We start from the raw sequence: 17,499 nt of genomic DNA on the forward strand, positions 1-17,499 counted from the left end.
CGGACGGTGGGAAGAGACTATCGCAGCGTCTGCTACTGAGGGCTGGGTGGTTTTTGTATCCAGAGCGAAGGATAATGCGTGTGGCGAGAGTTTTTGCTGGTTATACGTCTATGCCTACACAGCCCGACTCAGCCATCAAAGGCCGAAACGACGATGAGTCGTACGTAACCCGTAGACGACGCCTAGTACCAGGTAGAACCTAGTCCACACATGCTGTCCGATACACCCAAGGTTTCTTTCCGTCGCTGCCGAACGCAAAAGTAGCGCAGGTAGTAGATTAAGTTGGTTGGGTGGCTTCAGCAGCAGACCAAAGAAATGCATCCGTCCAATACAGCAACGAACGTACTGGTTCTGGTACAAAAAAGTAAAGAAGAGGGGCCCAAGGTCCCGACAAGCAAGGTACAGGTCATCTGCACCAGTTTAGCGTAGACCGGCCAGGTACATGACGCCCAGGCTGGTGGGGGAGGGGTCGAGGGAAAATCTTGGACCCAAGCACCTGCCTGCCCTGGGCTGCACTGCGCTGCACGGTGCCGATGGTGCCTCGCTGGCCATCCTGCAGCGTCGCAAGGTGCCTGTCGTGTCGCCGCCTGAAGGCGTCAGACTGCCTACATGTGGTGAGTGAGCTTGCCAGTCAGCTTGACAGCCATGCCACCCACCTCGCCGCCACCACCAGGAACTGCAGAGCACAGGCAAAAAAGAAAAGCCCAGGCGACATGGCTGCTTCCTCTGTTCAGGTGCCCCGCCTTGTCCTCTCTTCCTCCCTCACCAAGTCGCCACTGCCGCCATATTCTCCCCACTCGCCCACCACCCTCCACCTACCATCCACCATCCACACATCCACCATGGCCACCACGGCCACCACCATCACGCCCAAGCATCGCCGCCAACCTGCTCCGCCTGCCATCTTTCCGGCCTGTCACTGGCCCGACCCCGATACACCACTCTGGGTCGGTCTGTATCCGTCTCCCAAATCACCCAATAGTATCATCCGGAGTTGATCAGCTCTTACATGGCGCCCTCTGATTCTCACACCTCCTTGTCGCCGCATCATCTTTGATTCCATGCTCTTGGATTCATGCGCCTGCCAATCCCAGGTTTATTCCCGCCGAGTGTCCTCCGCAAATACCAACAGTTGGCAGCAGCTGCGATGGACTCGGCCTGGGTAACAAGCCATGCGCATTTTTCTCTTCTGCGCTACCTCTGCAGGATGCAGTATACTCGTTGTTTGCGGAAACTCCAGCAAGTAGCCCTTTTTTGGTGCACACCTCCGCCATCAACGTCACCATCGCGCCGACACGCAACAGACAACGACTCTCAGCCTCATTCGCAGCGCACCCTACTTTTCGCGGGAGGGCATAACATGATTTCCCTTAGCCCTATTTCGAGCTGACTGCCACAAACTCTCCCTCATGACTAGTGTGTCCTTCGCCGTGCCCTCCACCTCCGTTTGCGGAATGGCCAGCGTCTCGCGCCTGAATGCGGCCTTGTTTAGAAGAAACCTACGCCGTTTCCATTGACTGCGTGTCGTTGACAGAGCATGTTTTCAACCCTCAGCTCTGCGCTGTCGGATCGCCTTCAGTAGGTAAAAGGCAGGCCAGCCAACTCAACCACCCAGGTATACAGATGGAGTACACTCATTACAAGGCCATCTAGCAGCCGCATATTTGTGTTCAGTGCAGCTGTTACTCCTTTCAACAGTCACTAAGCAGATTCCGCTTCAACCTGCTCACAAATGCACAAATTTTCTCGCAAACTTACACCTTGCGAATTTGACACTCGCTGTAGCGAGATGGGTAGAGCAGCTCTCTTGTATAGTAAATAGTAACGCACAGCTACCTAACAAACAGTTCGGGTAAAAAGGGCTACAACCTAATGCCTGGATGAAATAGTGCGCGCAATACTCCGTTCCTGACATTTCGGATAGATCGTCATCGCTCACCTTGATCCGTAGACACCGTACATTCCAGTCCGGGGAAGCTTGCCGCGCGCTCATCCAATCGTGGCGCTCGGAGAATCAAGTCAAACGCTCCCGTTTTGGTCGAGCAAGGTCCCGCTGCGGAAAGAGGCCTGACCTGCAGCATGATTGTCACCACGGTGTAGGGGGACAATATCGGCCATGTGCTTGCAAGATGTCGCCTGCATGCATGTTCTAGCTGCGGTTAAACCATTTCAATAAGCTATCATGGGCTACTAGCTGAACAATTTTGCTTTTTTGACTCTTCAGGCGCTATTAATAAAAGCGCTGAGCTTGGTGATTTGCTTGGGCCTTGTTTCCTTTGCTTTTTGAGCTACTGCCACCATCGCATCCGAGTTGTCATCGCATTATGTTATCACTGTGTAGTTATAGCATTGCTACGACTATCCGACAAGGTAGCTAGTCAGCAGATGAGCAGGCAGGTTCTAAACAACTTGTATAGCCTGTCCTTCAGGTAGTATGAAGCAACTAGTAGCTTTTGCCTTGTTGTGCTGTGTTCACCCCCGCAAACTACCTATTTAAGCCCAACCAGCAATGCTCGGCAGCTCTTGTTTACCTTTTCAAGTTTTGTTTGGCTACTTTGCTTTTCGCCTCTGTTGATACTTATATCCCACCACATTGGACGAGATAACACACTGTGCTTTGTTTTCCGTGGCGCATGCATGCAGGTATGCATGTAGGTCACGCTTCACTCTGCAGCTAAGCACCATCGGCAGGGCATGAATCCCCCACTGCCATCAGGCCAACCATGCCATGCCACGCTGCTGGTGCTGTTTCACACGTCTTCTACGGATCACACACATTTTCACCTTGTGCCCTCTGGTGGGTGCCCTGGTTGGGAGGATGGCATTCTCTGTTGTGCAATACCAGCAGCAAGCTGAGCGCAGGGATGCAGCCGGATCAGCCTGCTCCTGCAGGCTCTGCTGGAGGAAAAATGCACGTCTACAGAAATGCCCCGAGCGATGCCCGCCTCCTTCGTGAGGACAACAAACCGGGCCAGAGGTGGTGCTGTCTCAGGCCCCGGGCCCATAGTTACGCCTGTTCGTTTACACGACGGAGTCTGCATGGCCGCCCCGGGTGGCTGCGACGTTGTCGAGTATTGGTGAGATGGTGTTGCGCTAGAAGCAAAGGCCCCCGCAGTCACTCGTCGCGATATCCTTGTTCTCTCGTGGCTGTAGCTTGATAATACCGCTAACGAAAATATGTTGTATTCAGAAAGAGAAACAGTCGCAACTCCAGGGGAAAGAGCATGAGCCTGGAAAATGCAACCTGTGTCTCTTCGCCCAGCCTTCTGTCCCCGCCAAAAGGGGTCAGAGCACACAGCACCCAGCCATCTTCCAGCCTGGCGCCTTTTGCGACCCAAGGGGCCTTTTGCTAGCTATAAGTTACAGTACGAAATACGTCAGTAATGCGAGTTGACCGCCAATTTACGAATGAGAGTTTCCGCTGCTGCCCCCAAAAATCCCGGGGCTAGGAATGGGCCATAGTATGCATCAATGTGCCTTGTTCATGCAGGGTTCTCGACCATCCTGGAGTGGTGGTGATCCTTGTTGTAGTGTCCCAGTGATGAATGGGAAAGCAATAGGAAAAGAAATGGTGTCCTGCCACGTTGATTTGCGCCAAAGGCCATTATCAACACTTGCCTGCGTATGATGCTCGTTCCTGAGGCAAGGGTCCACGTTATTACTCCTGTGTAAAAGAACATGCACATTGCCATCAGCAGCAGGTAAATAACTCCGGGGCTCCGACCAAAGCTAACACTTCTTCAAGCCTAGTAAGCTTACATCGTACAAATCGTTCATGTCAGCTCTGGCATGAGTAACCGTGTACAAGATATCACGAGGATGTCCTTGCTGAGCCTCTTGTTCGGATAACACGCCACTCTAGTCCCTGTCGAGTAACACTTGTAGGACTTCGCATATCTGTTGGGACTCCTCACTTTCTGCTGTGTAATTTTAGTCCGTTTAAGAAAGTACCGATGACACATGGGTAACACCAATGCAGGGCTCACAGTCTTACTAGTATTTCTCGAACGGGCAAGTATAAATTTGGTAGATTAACCTCCATCACCAACGCCAAGCTATTACTAAACAAAACAAGAACTCGCATCACCATACACAACACGAGCTTCGCCTGTTCATTCTACATTTCCCGTGCAAAAATACAGCATGAATAGCTCATCTAGACATCCAGCATGCTGCGTATTTGCTGCGGTGGAGCGGAAACGGAGTTCATCGTCGACGTGCTGTTTTCTCTCTGCGCAGACTCTGGCCGCTCCGACGAATGGCGTCCTCTGTTCGGGTCTGTGTATGCAGGCGGCGGGCCTTCCTCGAAGAGCGCGGCCTCCCGGCGAGCTCGCGCGGTATCGACCTCACTGTTGGGGAACAAAACTCCAGCAGCGGACTGCATGACTCGTTCATTGTGTCTGCGCTGCGACTTGCCCTCACATCGAGGCAGAGGTGTGGTATCCGAGTTAGATTGGTTGTTCATGATATTTCGTACTCCAGCCCTGTCTTCTCGAGGGTTCTGGGATTGTCGTCGTGGCATGCTAGGGAGCTCGATGCCATCGTCAACGGCCATGCGAAGCGCTTCTTGTCGGATATGCCGTTCCATCTCATCTTCTTCTCTACGGCCAATGCCGCGTTCACCCCCAACTTCCTTAACATTGCGCAGAATACGCTCTCGGAACGACAATTCCTCGTGCTCGCCCCTCACACGACGCCACCACGCGGGCTTCTTCACAAGACCCAGTTCGCGGTCAATGACTTCGCCTCGCTCACGACGTTGGCGAATCAAGTCCTTGTCTTCATTCGGGTTGATCCATCCGTAGATGATCTGAATAAGCATGATGGCCAGCGATGGTCCAAATCCCCAGCCAAACTGAACCGGAACGACACCATGGAATCTCAGCAAGGATAACTCCCAATTGAATGACATAAAAATCTGGTAGGTGATCAGGGCTCCGAGCAGAGGAATGGTGCACATGAATCGAAGCGGCACAGACTGAATGAGCCCAAGAGATTTATTGAAAAGCCCGCGGTTTCTCGGCTTGTAATGAAGAATTGAGTGTCGAAGAGAGAAAAGAATCGTCAGCCAAGAGATTACGAGGCAGAAAGCCCCAGCCTTGAAGCGTGCACTGAGCGCCGATGGAATAGCAATGGCGGCGGTCTGGTCTGGCGACCGCTGCTTTTCGACAAATGACCAGTTTCTGGGTACCACAAGGAAGAAGTTGAGCCAGGTCCAAAAATAGAACCAGATGGGCAGCCAGAATTCGACTTTCGATCGCCTATCGTCCTCGCGAAGAACGAATGGGTTAGGGTCAACGAACTGCCGTTCTTGCCAGCTACCCCAGTGTCTGACTGACTCCCATACCAGCGCCGTGGTGCCCTGGCATAGTAGAAACCAGAAGAAGCACATGATAACGATAGGAAGTTCCTGGACGTGGTATCGGTCGACATCGACATTTATGAAGAGGCTGATTAGAGCGCACGCGCATACAAAGCAGGCCCAATACCACTGCCATCGCCGCCCGATCGGGAAGAATCGCTTCGTTTTCGGGAGGTATTGCTTTCCATGCTTGGTCAAGGCGGTAATCGTCAACACGAGTGTGATCCCATAGGCCACGGCGAAAGCAATGCCAACATAGCCACGGGTAGAGATGCTGTCGACAGCATGGTAGCAAGATGTCGCATTGAGAAACGTGCCGTTGGGAAAGAGCTCAACAGGTTGGTAGGGTTTGTACGTCAGGACGCAATTCGAGCCATTAGACATTGTGCCATTGCTGTAGTATGAATAGTTGAAATGTTTCAATGTCGACAATGGAAAAAGCACGCCGCCGAGAATTGTCTCATTCTTTCCGTTCCCAGCGTCAGGCCAGTCCAGTTGATCCCTGGCGATGAGCCTGTGTATTCCGGGCATCGTGCTGCGACGCGGGTGCTTGGAGGAATATCCCAACTTTGTCGCTCCGAGTTGTGATGTTGTCTGGGTGGTGCTCAGTCGCGGCGGCAGCAGTTGCAACAATCGCGCATGAATCGCAAGATCAACCATGTAAATTCCAGACTGTGCTACACAGGCCGAAGTGCTGAGGACGAGAGAGACGAGCGAAAACTCCAGGCGGGAAATTTCATTGCTGACGCGGAACTCGCGGAGAGAGGCTGGATGATCGGGGACCGGAGGTACCGTCTCAGCTATTACAGTGGATTCAAGTGGTGGTAAATGGCTCGCCCGGGCCACTGACGGTGCCCGAATGACCTCACGCCTAGCACTCTTTGCAGCGTTTTCGGGCGTCCTGCTCGTCGCTGCTAGGCGGTAAAAGGTTAGCCACTCGACAGACAGTTTGTGGTGGGGCGAAAAACATCCATCAGAACCTCAACTTGGCCATCCATCAGAGGGTGGCATCTTCGGGCTTCTCGCGTTTTGGATGGCTTTTTCTGAGCCACCACGCCAGTCGGTTACTCGCATAATTACCATCCGACCTTTCCACGGCAAAGCTCCGGCTTCGCAGCCTTGTTACTGATTGCCCTCTGCCCGCTCGATCGTCAATTGCTCGGTGTCGAAATGGCAGCTTCAACGGCTCCGCGCGCAGCCAGCCCTCAAGAAGAGAACGAACCATCGTACATCGATTACGAGACATTCCTTTCGCCCGATTTCTCCCCTACCTCGTTTGCGAATTCCTTGGTTCTCGCCACGAATAATCCGCAGGACTCGCCTTTGGACCTCTCCACGCCTCTGTCCCGCGTTCTCTTTGACGCGCAAGAGATTGATTCACACATCGACCTCCTCACAACGCGATCGGCCGTTTCCCTCTTCAACCATACCGACTCGCAAACAAAATCAAGCCGAAGAATAGTCAGCGAGCTTGATTCTCAAATAACAAGCCTCAATAATAGCTACAAGCAGCTTGAGAAGGAGGTCATCGACAAGCATGCGGAAGCAGAAGAGGTCCGTCAAGTTGCATTACGCCTGTGGGAGACACTCGCCCTCAGCCAATCTGTCGCCAGGTGTCTCCAGCTAGGCAAGACACTGGAAATACAAACAGCAGAGCTTGGAAGCTCTGACTTCGAGGAGGATCACAGCGCACTGGTACGCTGCTCTTATACACTGCTATCTCTCCGCGAGATTATGGATAGCAATGCGCCAGGGGAGGAAGGTCATGGCCTTCAGAAAGTCGATGCAATTCGCGGCCTACAGGATTCTGTCATAGTTCCCACCGAAAGATCCGTCCGGGAAACAGCTGAACGCTACGTCCGCGAATTTCAAGTGCCTGCAAACATGACCTTTGCCCAAGGCGAGCAAGCCAGGGCAAGGCTCACATCCGCTCTCACGGGGCTATATCTGTTATCGCCTACTGCGGGTATCAAAGCCGAGAAATGGTCTCCTCGGCTACTAATTCAAGCCCTCGATACGTATATCAGGTCGTCGTTACAGTCAAGCATTTCTACGCTGGCCCGCTCGCTTGGCCAGCTTCCCAGCCTTGACAAGGCCCTTGCCGAAGTCACAACCAAGTGTCAGACGATTGTAGCATTGGAGCTTATCCTAGACGGGATAAAGCCACCGGAACACCCATTGCTGACCGTCTCGCACCATTCACATCTGCCAAATTTCCTCCAACCACTGTTAAGCCAACTGGAGACAGGCTCGCTGGCGTCATACTTTTGGCGAACCATGGCAGGTAGCCTTTCTACACGCGTGCAAGAAATCATAAACCGCGGGGGCGTTGTTGCAAGGACGCTCAAGGCGAACAAGAATAACGTCGGCGACGCAGTCAGACAGGCCGTTGGTAGGGGCTCTCGAATTCCCGGATCGTTTGTTGGACCTAAAACCAAGGCCAAAACGGACACGAATTGGGACAGAGAAATCGCCGTCATGGTTGGTAGTGTACTTAACAACCTCGGCAGGTGACGATGCCAAAATGAATCAAACACAACGCATTGATAACAGTTTCTTGGATGCTCTTGGACGTACGGATACACTTTAGATACCGCTTGTCGTTGCCACCTGCTTAGACAATGTTATCAGCGGCCATGGTGGAGCATTCAGGAGATGCCAACCCTTTCCACTACACCCCCGCACTGTTGTGATACAGCCAACCCCTCCAACCTACCTGGTAACCAGAGCATTGCTGCACTCAAGTCTACCTATTACTATCAATATTCAAGAACATCTTCTTTTATTCTTCATTACAATCACAATAATCATGCCTCCGCACGATGGACTGGTCCACCTCAAGGAATACGACATCAAAGACAGCAATGTTGAGTTGATTGGAACCGACATTGACCACCAGGTCAAGTACAAGTCCGCAGCCGAGGAGCCCGCATGGCAAGTCGTCGGAAAGCAGCCAGGTCTGTTGATCTGGCGCATCGAGAATTTCCAGGTCGTCCCTTGGCCAGAAGAGAAATACGGTCAGTTTTACGACGGCGACAGCTTCATCGTCCTCCACTCCTTTAAGGTTGGCAGCAAGGATGGTTCCGAGAAGCTTGCCCATGAAATCTACTTCTGGCTCGGCAGCCACACGTCCCAGGACGAGGCTGGCACCGCCGCTTACAAGACTGTTGAGCTGGACGATTTTCTTCACGGCGCCGCGTCCCAGCACCGAGAAGTACAGTCTGCTCCATCTGATGAATTCTTGGCCCTGTTCTCCAAAATCTCCATCCGCTCCGGCGGCGTCCGTTCGGGCTTTAGACACGTCGAAGAGGCGCCCAAAGAAGAGGTCACGACGCTCCTGCGAGTTTTCACCAACCCCGGATCCAAGACGTCTAACGGAGTCGTTGTTCACGAGGTCGAGCCCACCTACCGCAGCCTCGATGACGGTGACGTTTTCATCCTTGACAAGGGTGACAAGATCTGGGTTTGGCAGGGCAAGAGCTGCAGTCCGATGGAAAAGGCCAAGGCCGCCCAGGTTGTGCATGACATGACTCTGGCAAAGCACATTGATGTCGAGGTTGTTGCTCAAACCGAGTCGCGCTCGCGTCGTGTAATTGACCTTCTTGGCGGTGACACCTCCACGCAGTCCGATGGCTTCAAGCAGGGTCGCCCAATTGCCTCTGGGAACAAGGCGTCCGTTGCTTCCGGCCGATCGAAGAAACTTTTCAGGCTCAGCGACGCTTCTGGACAGCTTTCCTTCAGTCTAGTCAAGGACGGGGATGTCAGTGCGAAAGACCTGGACAGCAATGACGTCTTCCTCCTCGACAGTGGGAAGGCCGTCTGGGTGTGGGAGGGCCAAGGTGCCAGCCGCGCGGAGAAAGCCCAGTGGTTGCGAGTTGCTCAGGCGTACATTCGCCAACTGGCCCAGTCTTCCACGGATAGCCATCTTATTCCGCTGGCAAAAGTCAACCAAGGCAACGAAACAAAGGCTTTTCAGCAAGCCATCGCTGTGTAGAATCCGTGCCTGAGAGGAAGCATCCTATTTGGCGAGCAAGCTGGAGCTCAAGAGTCATAGAAATCGCATTGAATATACAAACACTCTCCTGTTTCATCGTCTTGTTAAATAGGGACTAAGCTATCGGGGGATTTCAGGGTTCTGGAGAAGCCCTGTCGCTGCCCGCAGGTACATCAACTATTGCTGTCTTTGTCCATATATGCTTCGCGCCGTTGACATCGAGTCCCTCCACCGCGCCGCCTTTGATTGAAACTGTGGGTTTCAGCGAGCCACCTGGCAGAGCTACGACGTGCGCAATTCGAGCTCCGCAAGTATCGCAAAAGTAGCACTGCATCGTGCCTCCGGTTTTGGACGGCCGGGGCCACATTTTGAGCCGTGTCATTGTCTCCGGCGGCGGCGGCCAGGTCCCCTCAGTCGGAAATATTGCCGATATTCCAAACGCAGATGACGATTGCTTGCGACACTCCAAGCAGTGACAGAAGTACACCTCCAGAGGCTTAGGTTGCGACGCTTGGAAGTCTATGGTGCCACATTGGCAGATAATGCGCATGTTTTCGGGGCCCGTTGTATTCATCTTCGCATTTAATTTCACGGAATGGCAAAATAGTGGTTGTTAATGTAGAAGGGAAAGAAACCTGAAGGCCAGCTGAAAAGCACAATACACCACTGCTGTGGCGCTGAACACCGTGAATAGCCCACGCGATCTAAAACTTAGTATGTACCCAGGCTCAACTTGACCAAGTTTGGGACGATCAAGTGCACGGCGACGAGATCTAGTTTTTATAACAGATGTGCTTTGTTGTGTAGGTCGTTTGAAATTCTCATAGAAAATGTATTATGAATTCGTCCCAATACCTTCAGCTTGCCTGCAGCAGTAGATTCTTCTCCGTAAGTCAGATACGACCATAACCGAACGGGAACTGTGCTGACCCGGCATGCCGACTCTGTGGAACCGTTACAACTGACGTACGCCAGCACATGCAGGTCTTTGAGCATCGTATCGCAAGCACCGCACCTCCTTCCGCTGTTTCGCAGCTTCGGATACCCCAACAATCGGAGAAAAATAGAAGACAGGCGTTATGGAGCCTTTAATATCTTCCAGACCGATCACATATGTGCGCAAAGCCGGCAGAGCCGCATCGTACCCGCTACGTGGCATCTGGCATTTCAGCCGAACAAGGGAATTCTGGCCGCTGTTCCTCGGACGCCTGCTGCCTCTTTCGCTGATCTCGTTTGTCGTCTATTTCATTCTATTTGCTTTCGCGTTTCTGCCACAATTTGCCTTTCTGGCAATTTTTCATGGCTGGGGCGCATGGGTGAACGCTGTTTTTCTCGTACTGGGTGAAGGGCTCGTCATTATCCAGGGGCTCTTTGAGGGCTTCTTTGTTGACGAATGTCGAGTTGACGTCTTCGATGTATGTGATACTGGTATTTTCAAGGAATCTTTACTGACGTCATCAGGCTACTTTGATTCAGAATTCCCTTCAGGACTTGGTGGCTCCCCATCGTGTCCTGTACCCCGATGCCCAGAATGCCGTCAGAATGCTCGGCAAGCCTACCAGCCCCGCCATCTACACACCATGGAGCATCATTCAGATCGTTGAGCTTATAGTGTTTCTGCCCCTGAATTTGATTCCTTACGTGGGCACTCCGGCTTTCATCATGATCACTGGCGCGCGACTGGGAAAGTTGGCACACTATCGCTGGTTCCAGCTCCGAGGCCTGTCCAAGGCGGAGCAGAAGAAAGAACTGAAACGCCTCAGCTGGGAAAACCTATGGTTTGGCTCCGTGGCCATGATTCTGGAGCTCATCCCCATTCTTTCCTTCTTCTTTCTCCTGACGTCCTCTACCGGAGCTGCGCTGTGGACTGCGCGAATGGAGCACGAGGCCCGACAGCGCGATCTAGAGGCGGCTGCAGACCCAACTAGGCCTCCCCCATACACGGATTAGGATGCTCAATTCTAAATCAACTAATTAATCACTTTCATGCAAATCAGGTCGCTCCATTAGGAATAGATCAGAGCAATGCGAAAGTCATCACGTCAAACATTAACCCTGCATTTATAAAGCAGGACTGCGAGGTTTTCAGCGCTGTGGAACGGCACATCTCAGCTCTTCTTGCCTTGGTAGTTTAGCAAACGACATGATCTTGTCTACCTATTGCCGGATCCCATGGCTGAGAATGGGAATATGTGGGTGCCAAGGTGGCCGTCCGTCTCGAACTACGACCCCTTCCCCCAACCGAGGTGCACAAATCGGTCTGCGAGCATTAGGTGTCTTTTTTGTTAGATCAGCCATGATTTCCTTCTTCCTACTTAGTCATGTTAAATATTCAGAGTACAGGTTGAAAATTTTCCTCGTATGCTTCATACTACATTGATCCCACGGTCTCCGGGCACGCAATATCTCCAAACGGCCGCCATCCCAGCCCGTTTGCTGCCAGCTGCTGCCAGCTGGCAGGCAGAATATCTCGGCAGTGCTTGCCGTCTTCTTTCTTTCACCTGATAGGTCTGCGAAGAAACTTTTTCTACTCTTCGACATCCATCCTCTTCTTTCATTCCAGCTTTGTCCTTCTTTCATCACCATAAGCATCACCGTTCGTTCTTTACTACACCCGTTGAGCTTCCATTTTGGGAGCCACTCCCTCCAGTTCCTGTACGTTTGTGTGCCTCTCTACCCAATCTCCCTCTAACAGCTCACCACAGCAATACCACATCTCGTCTTACTCTCCTCGGTCTCGACAGCACCAATTTGGCTATCGTCAATGATTTCTCCCGCCATCAAGGGCCCCTTGATGGGCTGCTGGCTGCTGGCCAGTTTGGCTTTCGGCTTGCCTGATTATTCGTAAGTGTGTCTTGTTTATAAAGAAATTCCAACTCTAACGAACTCTGGCAGGGACAATTACTCCAGTTCTTCCGTCAACGCCCAACCCGGTACGCCCTCCAGCTCCGTGGCAGATGTCTGCAAGGCCGAGTCGACCAAAACTGTTTTCATCACCCTGAGTTCGGTCAGCAAGCAATCAACCGCATCGTTTCCTGACGTAGCCAGCGTCGGAACAACTACCATTATTGTGTCTCCTGTTCAATCACACGCCAAGACTGATGCTACCGTTGATGCCATGACAACTGACTCTGCTCCGGCCTATGCCTCCACGTCGGACGCCTCAAACGATTCGAAGACTGGTAATCCTATGTCTGAGGTCTCGTCGACGGTTGAGGAGACTTCCACGGTTTCCCGTACAATCAAAGCTACCCACACTATTACTCTCACTGTTGCATCTGCCAGCAAAGGCCCTGTTTCCACTGAAAGCGGAGCTGAATCAGACGTCAAAGGCACCGGGGTCACTTCGTCTGTAACCGGTTTGCCCTCAAATGTTGCAACTTGTATCACGCATACTGTTGTTGGCCCAGATGGGCGGCCTACCGTTGTTGAGTCAATTATCATCACAGAGCCAGCCGGGACGTCTGCATCTAGAGTTCTGGGAACTGCAGCTCCAGCCAATTCAGCATCGGCCACTGCACCTGGCATCCCTGTCTCCTCTGGCGGAACCAGCATAACTTCAGGTCTGCCCATTCACACCAGTTTCACTGCTATTGGTCCTGATGGCTCCTCAACCATCATTGACACGACCTGGATCATTCCCGTTCCTCAAACTTCAGCCATGTCTGGCCTTAACCCTCTTCCCTCGGGAGTCATCTCTTCGGGGAGAATTTTCTCCGGCCTTCCTTCAAATCCTGTCTCCGAGGCTACCACTGAGAGCCCTATGACTTCTGTCATGGGCAGTTCAACCTGTACTACCCTCACGGTCGTGGGCCCGGACATGCGTCCAACTGTCACGGAGCTGACAATTATCGCCCCAACGGGTGCTCCTTCTACCACCCTCTTCACTGTGGCGCCTCCTTCCTTTGTGCCACCAGCTTCAATCACAAACCTTGCCAGTCAGCCACCTACTACGAGCAACAGCGTGGTGACTACTATTACGTGGACGGTCATCGGTGCCGATGGCACTGCTTCGCCCATCATTCAGACTATCACTGCTCCTTCAGGTTCGATCATTTCTGGGATTCCCACCTCACTTCCCGCAGCTGTAACTGCCAACCTGCCTCAACCTGCTGGAACATGGTCTTCGGGCAATGCGCCGATGCTCACACCCTACAGCACTGCTAGCTCAACTGGCAATATCCTACCAAGCGCTGGTTCTATTGTTTCCGGTCTGGGTCAAATACCTACTTTTGTCCCCGCCCCTTTTGAGTCAGGGATGTCTTCTGTTATCACAGAGGAGCCACCAGCATACACACTTGACACTGGTTTGCCTCCTTCTTCCCATCAAAACACTGTTGGTGCTTCTCCAATTCAGTATGGGGGAAGCTCATCGGACAAGAATTGGATTTCATCTATCCTCTATGGCACTTTTCCAGCTCCCACACCTGCGTTCCCCCCATTCTCCGAAACTCCAACTCCTGGAGCTCCGTTGCCCGGAACACCTGAGCCTGTTCCAGAGCCTACACCTGCACCTGCGCCTGCACCTGCGCCTGAGCCTGAGCCGGTGCCTACACCGGAGCCTGCACCAGAGCCATTACCAGCTCCCATCGCACCAGCCACTCCAGAGGCAGTGACAACGCTTGTGACAAGTACCTGGACCAACATTATTCCTGAGTCGACCACAACCTATGTCATCAAGTTTCCATTGACTACAATGGCTACTGTCACGGTTCCGCGTAGACCAGCGCTTCGGAAAAGACTTGTGAGAAGACAAAGGCGAGTTATACTAACACCATCCGCGTTTTGCCTTCCAGAGGATTTTTGCTAACACACCTTAGTTCTGTTGAGACTCTGTTTCCCTTCTCCAACTCAAGCACCACCACCCCATCCCCGTTTACGGAAAATACGTCCTTGATCTCAAGTGTTTCGTCACAGTTGGTGACTCCAATTACAACTCCACTGCCACCAACAAACACTATTCCTACAAGCGCTATTTCAACAAGCACAATTCCCGTTACTCCAATCAACACCCCGGTAGCTACTCCTGTGGAACCATCTCCAGCCGTTTGTACTTCCGGAGGAGATAAAGTCGGTAACTCAACAGTGACTGTGAGTAGCATCAGCCCGTTTTGAGAAAAAAATACTAAGTGGTATAGTTCGATAAACTGTTTCCTGGCCCTCTCTTGAATCCCGCTGGCGATTTATGGTTCTCGGAGGGCTTCCTCGTTGCACCTCCCTCTTCGCTACCATCAAACGCCTATTTTTCCTCATCAGGTCAGCAACTCGTGGAATTTTTGCCACCAGCTTTGGTTCCAGATGCTCCGTTTGATGGAGCAGGTGATACAGCCGAAATCAGCATCGGCCCCAATGAAATATTGCCTTGCTACCGCTTCAACTTCTACGGGGCTAGCCTTGGCTGTGCCGCCGAGGGGGTAGAGCAATGGTGCGAGTTCGAAATCTCAGCTTACACATACAATGAGACTTTGGGCTCCGAGGCATCGCTTTCCTGGTCTGAGACAAAGCGTGTCCCTGCTTGTCCTAATTTTCCCCAAGGCCCATGTCCCCTTATCCCTGTTCAGCTCGATGGCTACAACAACCTCACATCCATTCTGATCACAGTTCGAGTTGGCCTTGAGCTGCGGACTTGGTGGGGAGATGACTTCCAGATTGGCTGGACAGACAACAATTGTGACGCTGCGACCTGCCGTCTGGGTGCAGTTTCTCGCCGTGCCAAACGGGAGGCTTTCAGCCGAGCGTCGCGCAGAGGTGTCTGGCAGTGGACTCCAGGTGGCGCCAAGAAGCTTGACGACGACTACGTTTGGTCCTCTTTCGAAAAATAAAAGCCCTCCGTGGGATATCTACAATTCATGTCGACGAGTTGCTAGAAGATGATATTGCTGTTATTTTGCCTTGATTTCTTGGAGGGGTGGTACTGCACCTAATTCTGAACGGTGTCTTTGGTACGGATTGAAAGAAACATCTCATTCTTGTACCCTCTCAGGACATGTATCTCTGGCCTGGCAAGCTTCTCCTAATTTACAATGCCTCTATATTAGTTACATAAATTATCCCATGTCACTTTGTGCTAATGCAAGTCTTTTATGGGAAACAGACACCCAAATATGAAACTGTGTCGGCGAGAACTCCAACCAGCAATACAAACTTAACCCTCGGCCTTCATATGCAAAACGTCCACGTTTCACCAACATTACGCACCAACTGTATCTATATCGTGCTGGTCCAGCCAAGACCTTTAGCTCGCATCCTCGCCATTTTTGCCGCAATTAAGAAGCCGCTTCCGACAGCAATAGAACTCCCAGCAAACGCCTTGGCTCCAGTATACCCAGCAGGGCTTGCAATAATGGCTCCCGCTATGGGCGGCCCCGTGAGCACAGCGAAGCTAACTATGGTAAAGATCATGCCCATGCGAACGCCGAGCTTCCGCAGGTCCGTCGTGAGGAAAGACAAGGCGGCGGGGAATAGACTTTGGATGCCGGCTCCGACCATACCATAGATGACGACCCAGGCATATAGTCCCGCGGGACTGTCGATAGCAATGAAGCAAAATACGAGCAAAGAGGCGATGATGGACGTGGGGATGAAGACGTTGACCGCGCCGATGCGATCGGCGATGAAGTTGGGGACGATACGGCCGACGACGCCGACACCGTTGAGAATGAGCAACAGGTTGAGCGAGTCTGGGTACGAGAGCGGGGGGTTGAGTGCATCGCGCGAGTAGGCAGAGACGTAGAAGAAGGCAAAATAGACGCCCCAAAAGTTCTTTCTCCTCAGTTAGCTGCAGGGTCCGCCAAGAAAGGCGTGTAAACCGGGTTAGCGTTGTCGCCTCGCAGGGAGGAACTCACGAAGAAGGCGGCGGCGGCGTAGAATGCATACTCGGGCTCGGCAAAGGCGCGCCACTCGACCAGCGGCCCGGCCGCACGGGGCCGTATCCTGGTGCGGACGCCGAGGTTCGCGGCGGCGACGACGGCGACCGGGACGAAGGCGACGGCGCGGACGGTCCAGGGGAAGCCGACTCGCGGCAGCAGCTGCCTCACCATGGCGGGGAAGACGAGGCCGCCAGTGGCGGAGCCGCAGGCGGCGAGGCCGAGGGCGAGGGCGCGCCGGCGGCGGAAGTAGGTGGACAGCACGGCGAGCATGGGGCAGAAGAGACAGCCGTGTGCGAGGCCGACGCAGACGCCCTGCGCGAGGAGGAGCTGCGCGTAGGTGGTGCACTGGGCGGTGGCGAAGAGGCCGACGGCGAGGAGCGCGGCGCCGGCGAGGAAGACGGCGCGGAAGTGGCCGGCGTCGGTGAGCCGGCCGGTCAGCGTGCCGACGAAGAAGAGCAGGAAGACGTTAAGGGAGCCGATCCAGGAGACCTCGCTGGGGGAGCGGTCGAGGAGCGTTGTGTAGTAGGCCTGGAAGCTGCCGAAGGAGTTGGCCCAGCCCCTGTGGTTATTGGAGTGTGTAAGTTGGTTGTCAGGGAATGCTGCGGGGGGGAGAGGGCGGGAGGTTGGACGTTACCAGGTGGTGAAGATGACCAGATGCGCGATGAGACCTGCAGAGAGGGGAAAATGGACAGAGTTTAGCTTGGGGAGGTTTTGTGGAAGATGGAGGAGGTAGGGGGAGCGTGATGGCTTACACTGCGTCCAGGCGACCACACCGCCGTCCGGCGGCGGACCCGGATCAATACTCGACTTGGATGTGATCCGGCCCAGCACTCTGCCCACTACACCAGTAGTAGGCACATCGCCGCCGTCGTCGTCGTCGTGTTCACTCCCATACTCATCGTCGTCCTCTTGCGCATGCGAACCGACGCGCGAGCACGCCGGCGCAAGCGCCTCTTGCCCCGCGGCCCATCCCTGACAGTTTTTCTCACCGCCCGGGCCGCGACATACCGCGTCCGGACTACTGGGGTCCGTAGACGATTTCGGGGTCGGCACCCCGAGGGCCGTCGTCGCCTTTTCCAGGTCGAGCTGGTCGCTGATTGACGAGGACGCCATTTGCGGACAGGTTCTCTCTCCGATGGGCATGGGGGGGGGGGATAAATTGTTTAATTGAATAAGGTGCGATCTATGTCAGTAGACGCAATTGGGTCTTCCGAGCGGTTTTAGTGTCAGGCCATTTGGTGGGATGCAACAAGCCCTCCGGTTGCGCGGCGGCG

The 17,499-nt window shown here is 53.4% G+C and overlaps 5 protein-coding genes across 5 annotated transcripts; 3 read left to right on the forward strand and 2 right to left on the reverse strand.

Annotated features, from left to right (window-relative positions):
- Nucleotides 1-4,156: 4,156 nt before the first annotated feature.
- On the reverse strand, nt 4,157-5,746 carry ISF_00635 (hypothetical protein; the record flags this gene model as incomplete). The annotated part of the gene is made up of 1 exon (XM_018844242.1): nt 4,157-5,746. The coding sequence occupies one exon, from the start codon at nt 5,744-5,746 to the stop codon at nt 4,157-4,159; it is 1,590 nt and encodes a 529-aa protein (XP_018708692.1).
- Nucleotides 5,747-8,171: 2,425 nt separating this feature from the next.
- ISF_00636 (Gelsolin) lies at nt 8,172-9,356 on the forward strand (the record flags this gene model as incomplete). The annotated part of the gene is made up of 1 exon (XM_018844243.1): nt 8,172-9,356. One exon carries the CDS (start codon nt 8,172-8,174, stop codon nt 9,354-9,356), a length of 1,185 nt encoding a protein of 394 aa, XP_018708693.1.
- A 1,542-nt stretch (nt 9,357-10,898) lies between these two features.
- ISF_00637 (hypothetical protein) lies at nt 10,899-11,306 on the forward strand (the record flags this gene model as incomplete). Its single annotated transcript, XM_018844244.1, has 1 exon — nt 10,899-11,306. One exon carries the CDS (start codon nt 10,899-10,901, stop codon nt 11,304-11,306), a length of 408 nt encoding a protein of 135 aa, XP_018708694.1.
- An 814-nt stretch (nt 11,307-12,120) lies between these two features.
- Nucleotides 12,121-14,425, forward strand: ISF_00638 (hypothetical protein; the record flags this gene model as incomplete). Its single annotated transcript, XM_018844245.1, has 3 exons — nt 12,121-12,200; nt 12,252-14,074; nt 14,187-14,425. The coding sequence occupies 3 exons, from the start codon at nt 12,121-12,123 to the stop codon at nt 14,423-14,425; spliced, it is 2,142 nt and encodes a 713-aa protein (XP_018708695.1).
- Nucleotides 14,426-15,563: 1,138 nt separating this feature from the next.
- Nucleotides 15,564-17,338, reverse strand: ISF_00639 (Major facilitator superfamily domain, general substrate transporter; the record flags this gene model as incomplete). The annotated part of the gene is made up of 4 exons (XM_018844246.1): nt 15,564-16,118; nt 16,202-16,784; nt 16,860-16,893; nt 16,978-17,338. The coding sequence occupies 4 exons, from the start codon at nt 17,336-17,338 to the stop codon at nt 15,564-15,566; spliced, it is 1,533 nt and encodes a 510-aa protein (XP_018708696.1).
- Between the last annotated feature and the right edge of the window lie 161 nt (nt 17,339-17,499).

Source organism: Cordyceps fumosorosea (genome assembly GCF_001636725.1).
Source record: "Cordyceps fumosorosea ARSEF 2679 chromosome Unknown scaffold_1, whole genome shotgun sequence".
NCBI lineage: Eukaryota > Fungi > Ascomycota > Sordariomycetes > Hypocreales > Cordycipitaceae > Cordyceps > Cordyceps fumosorosea.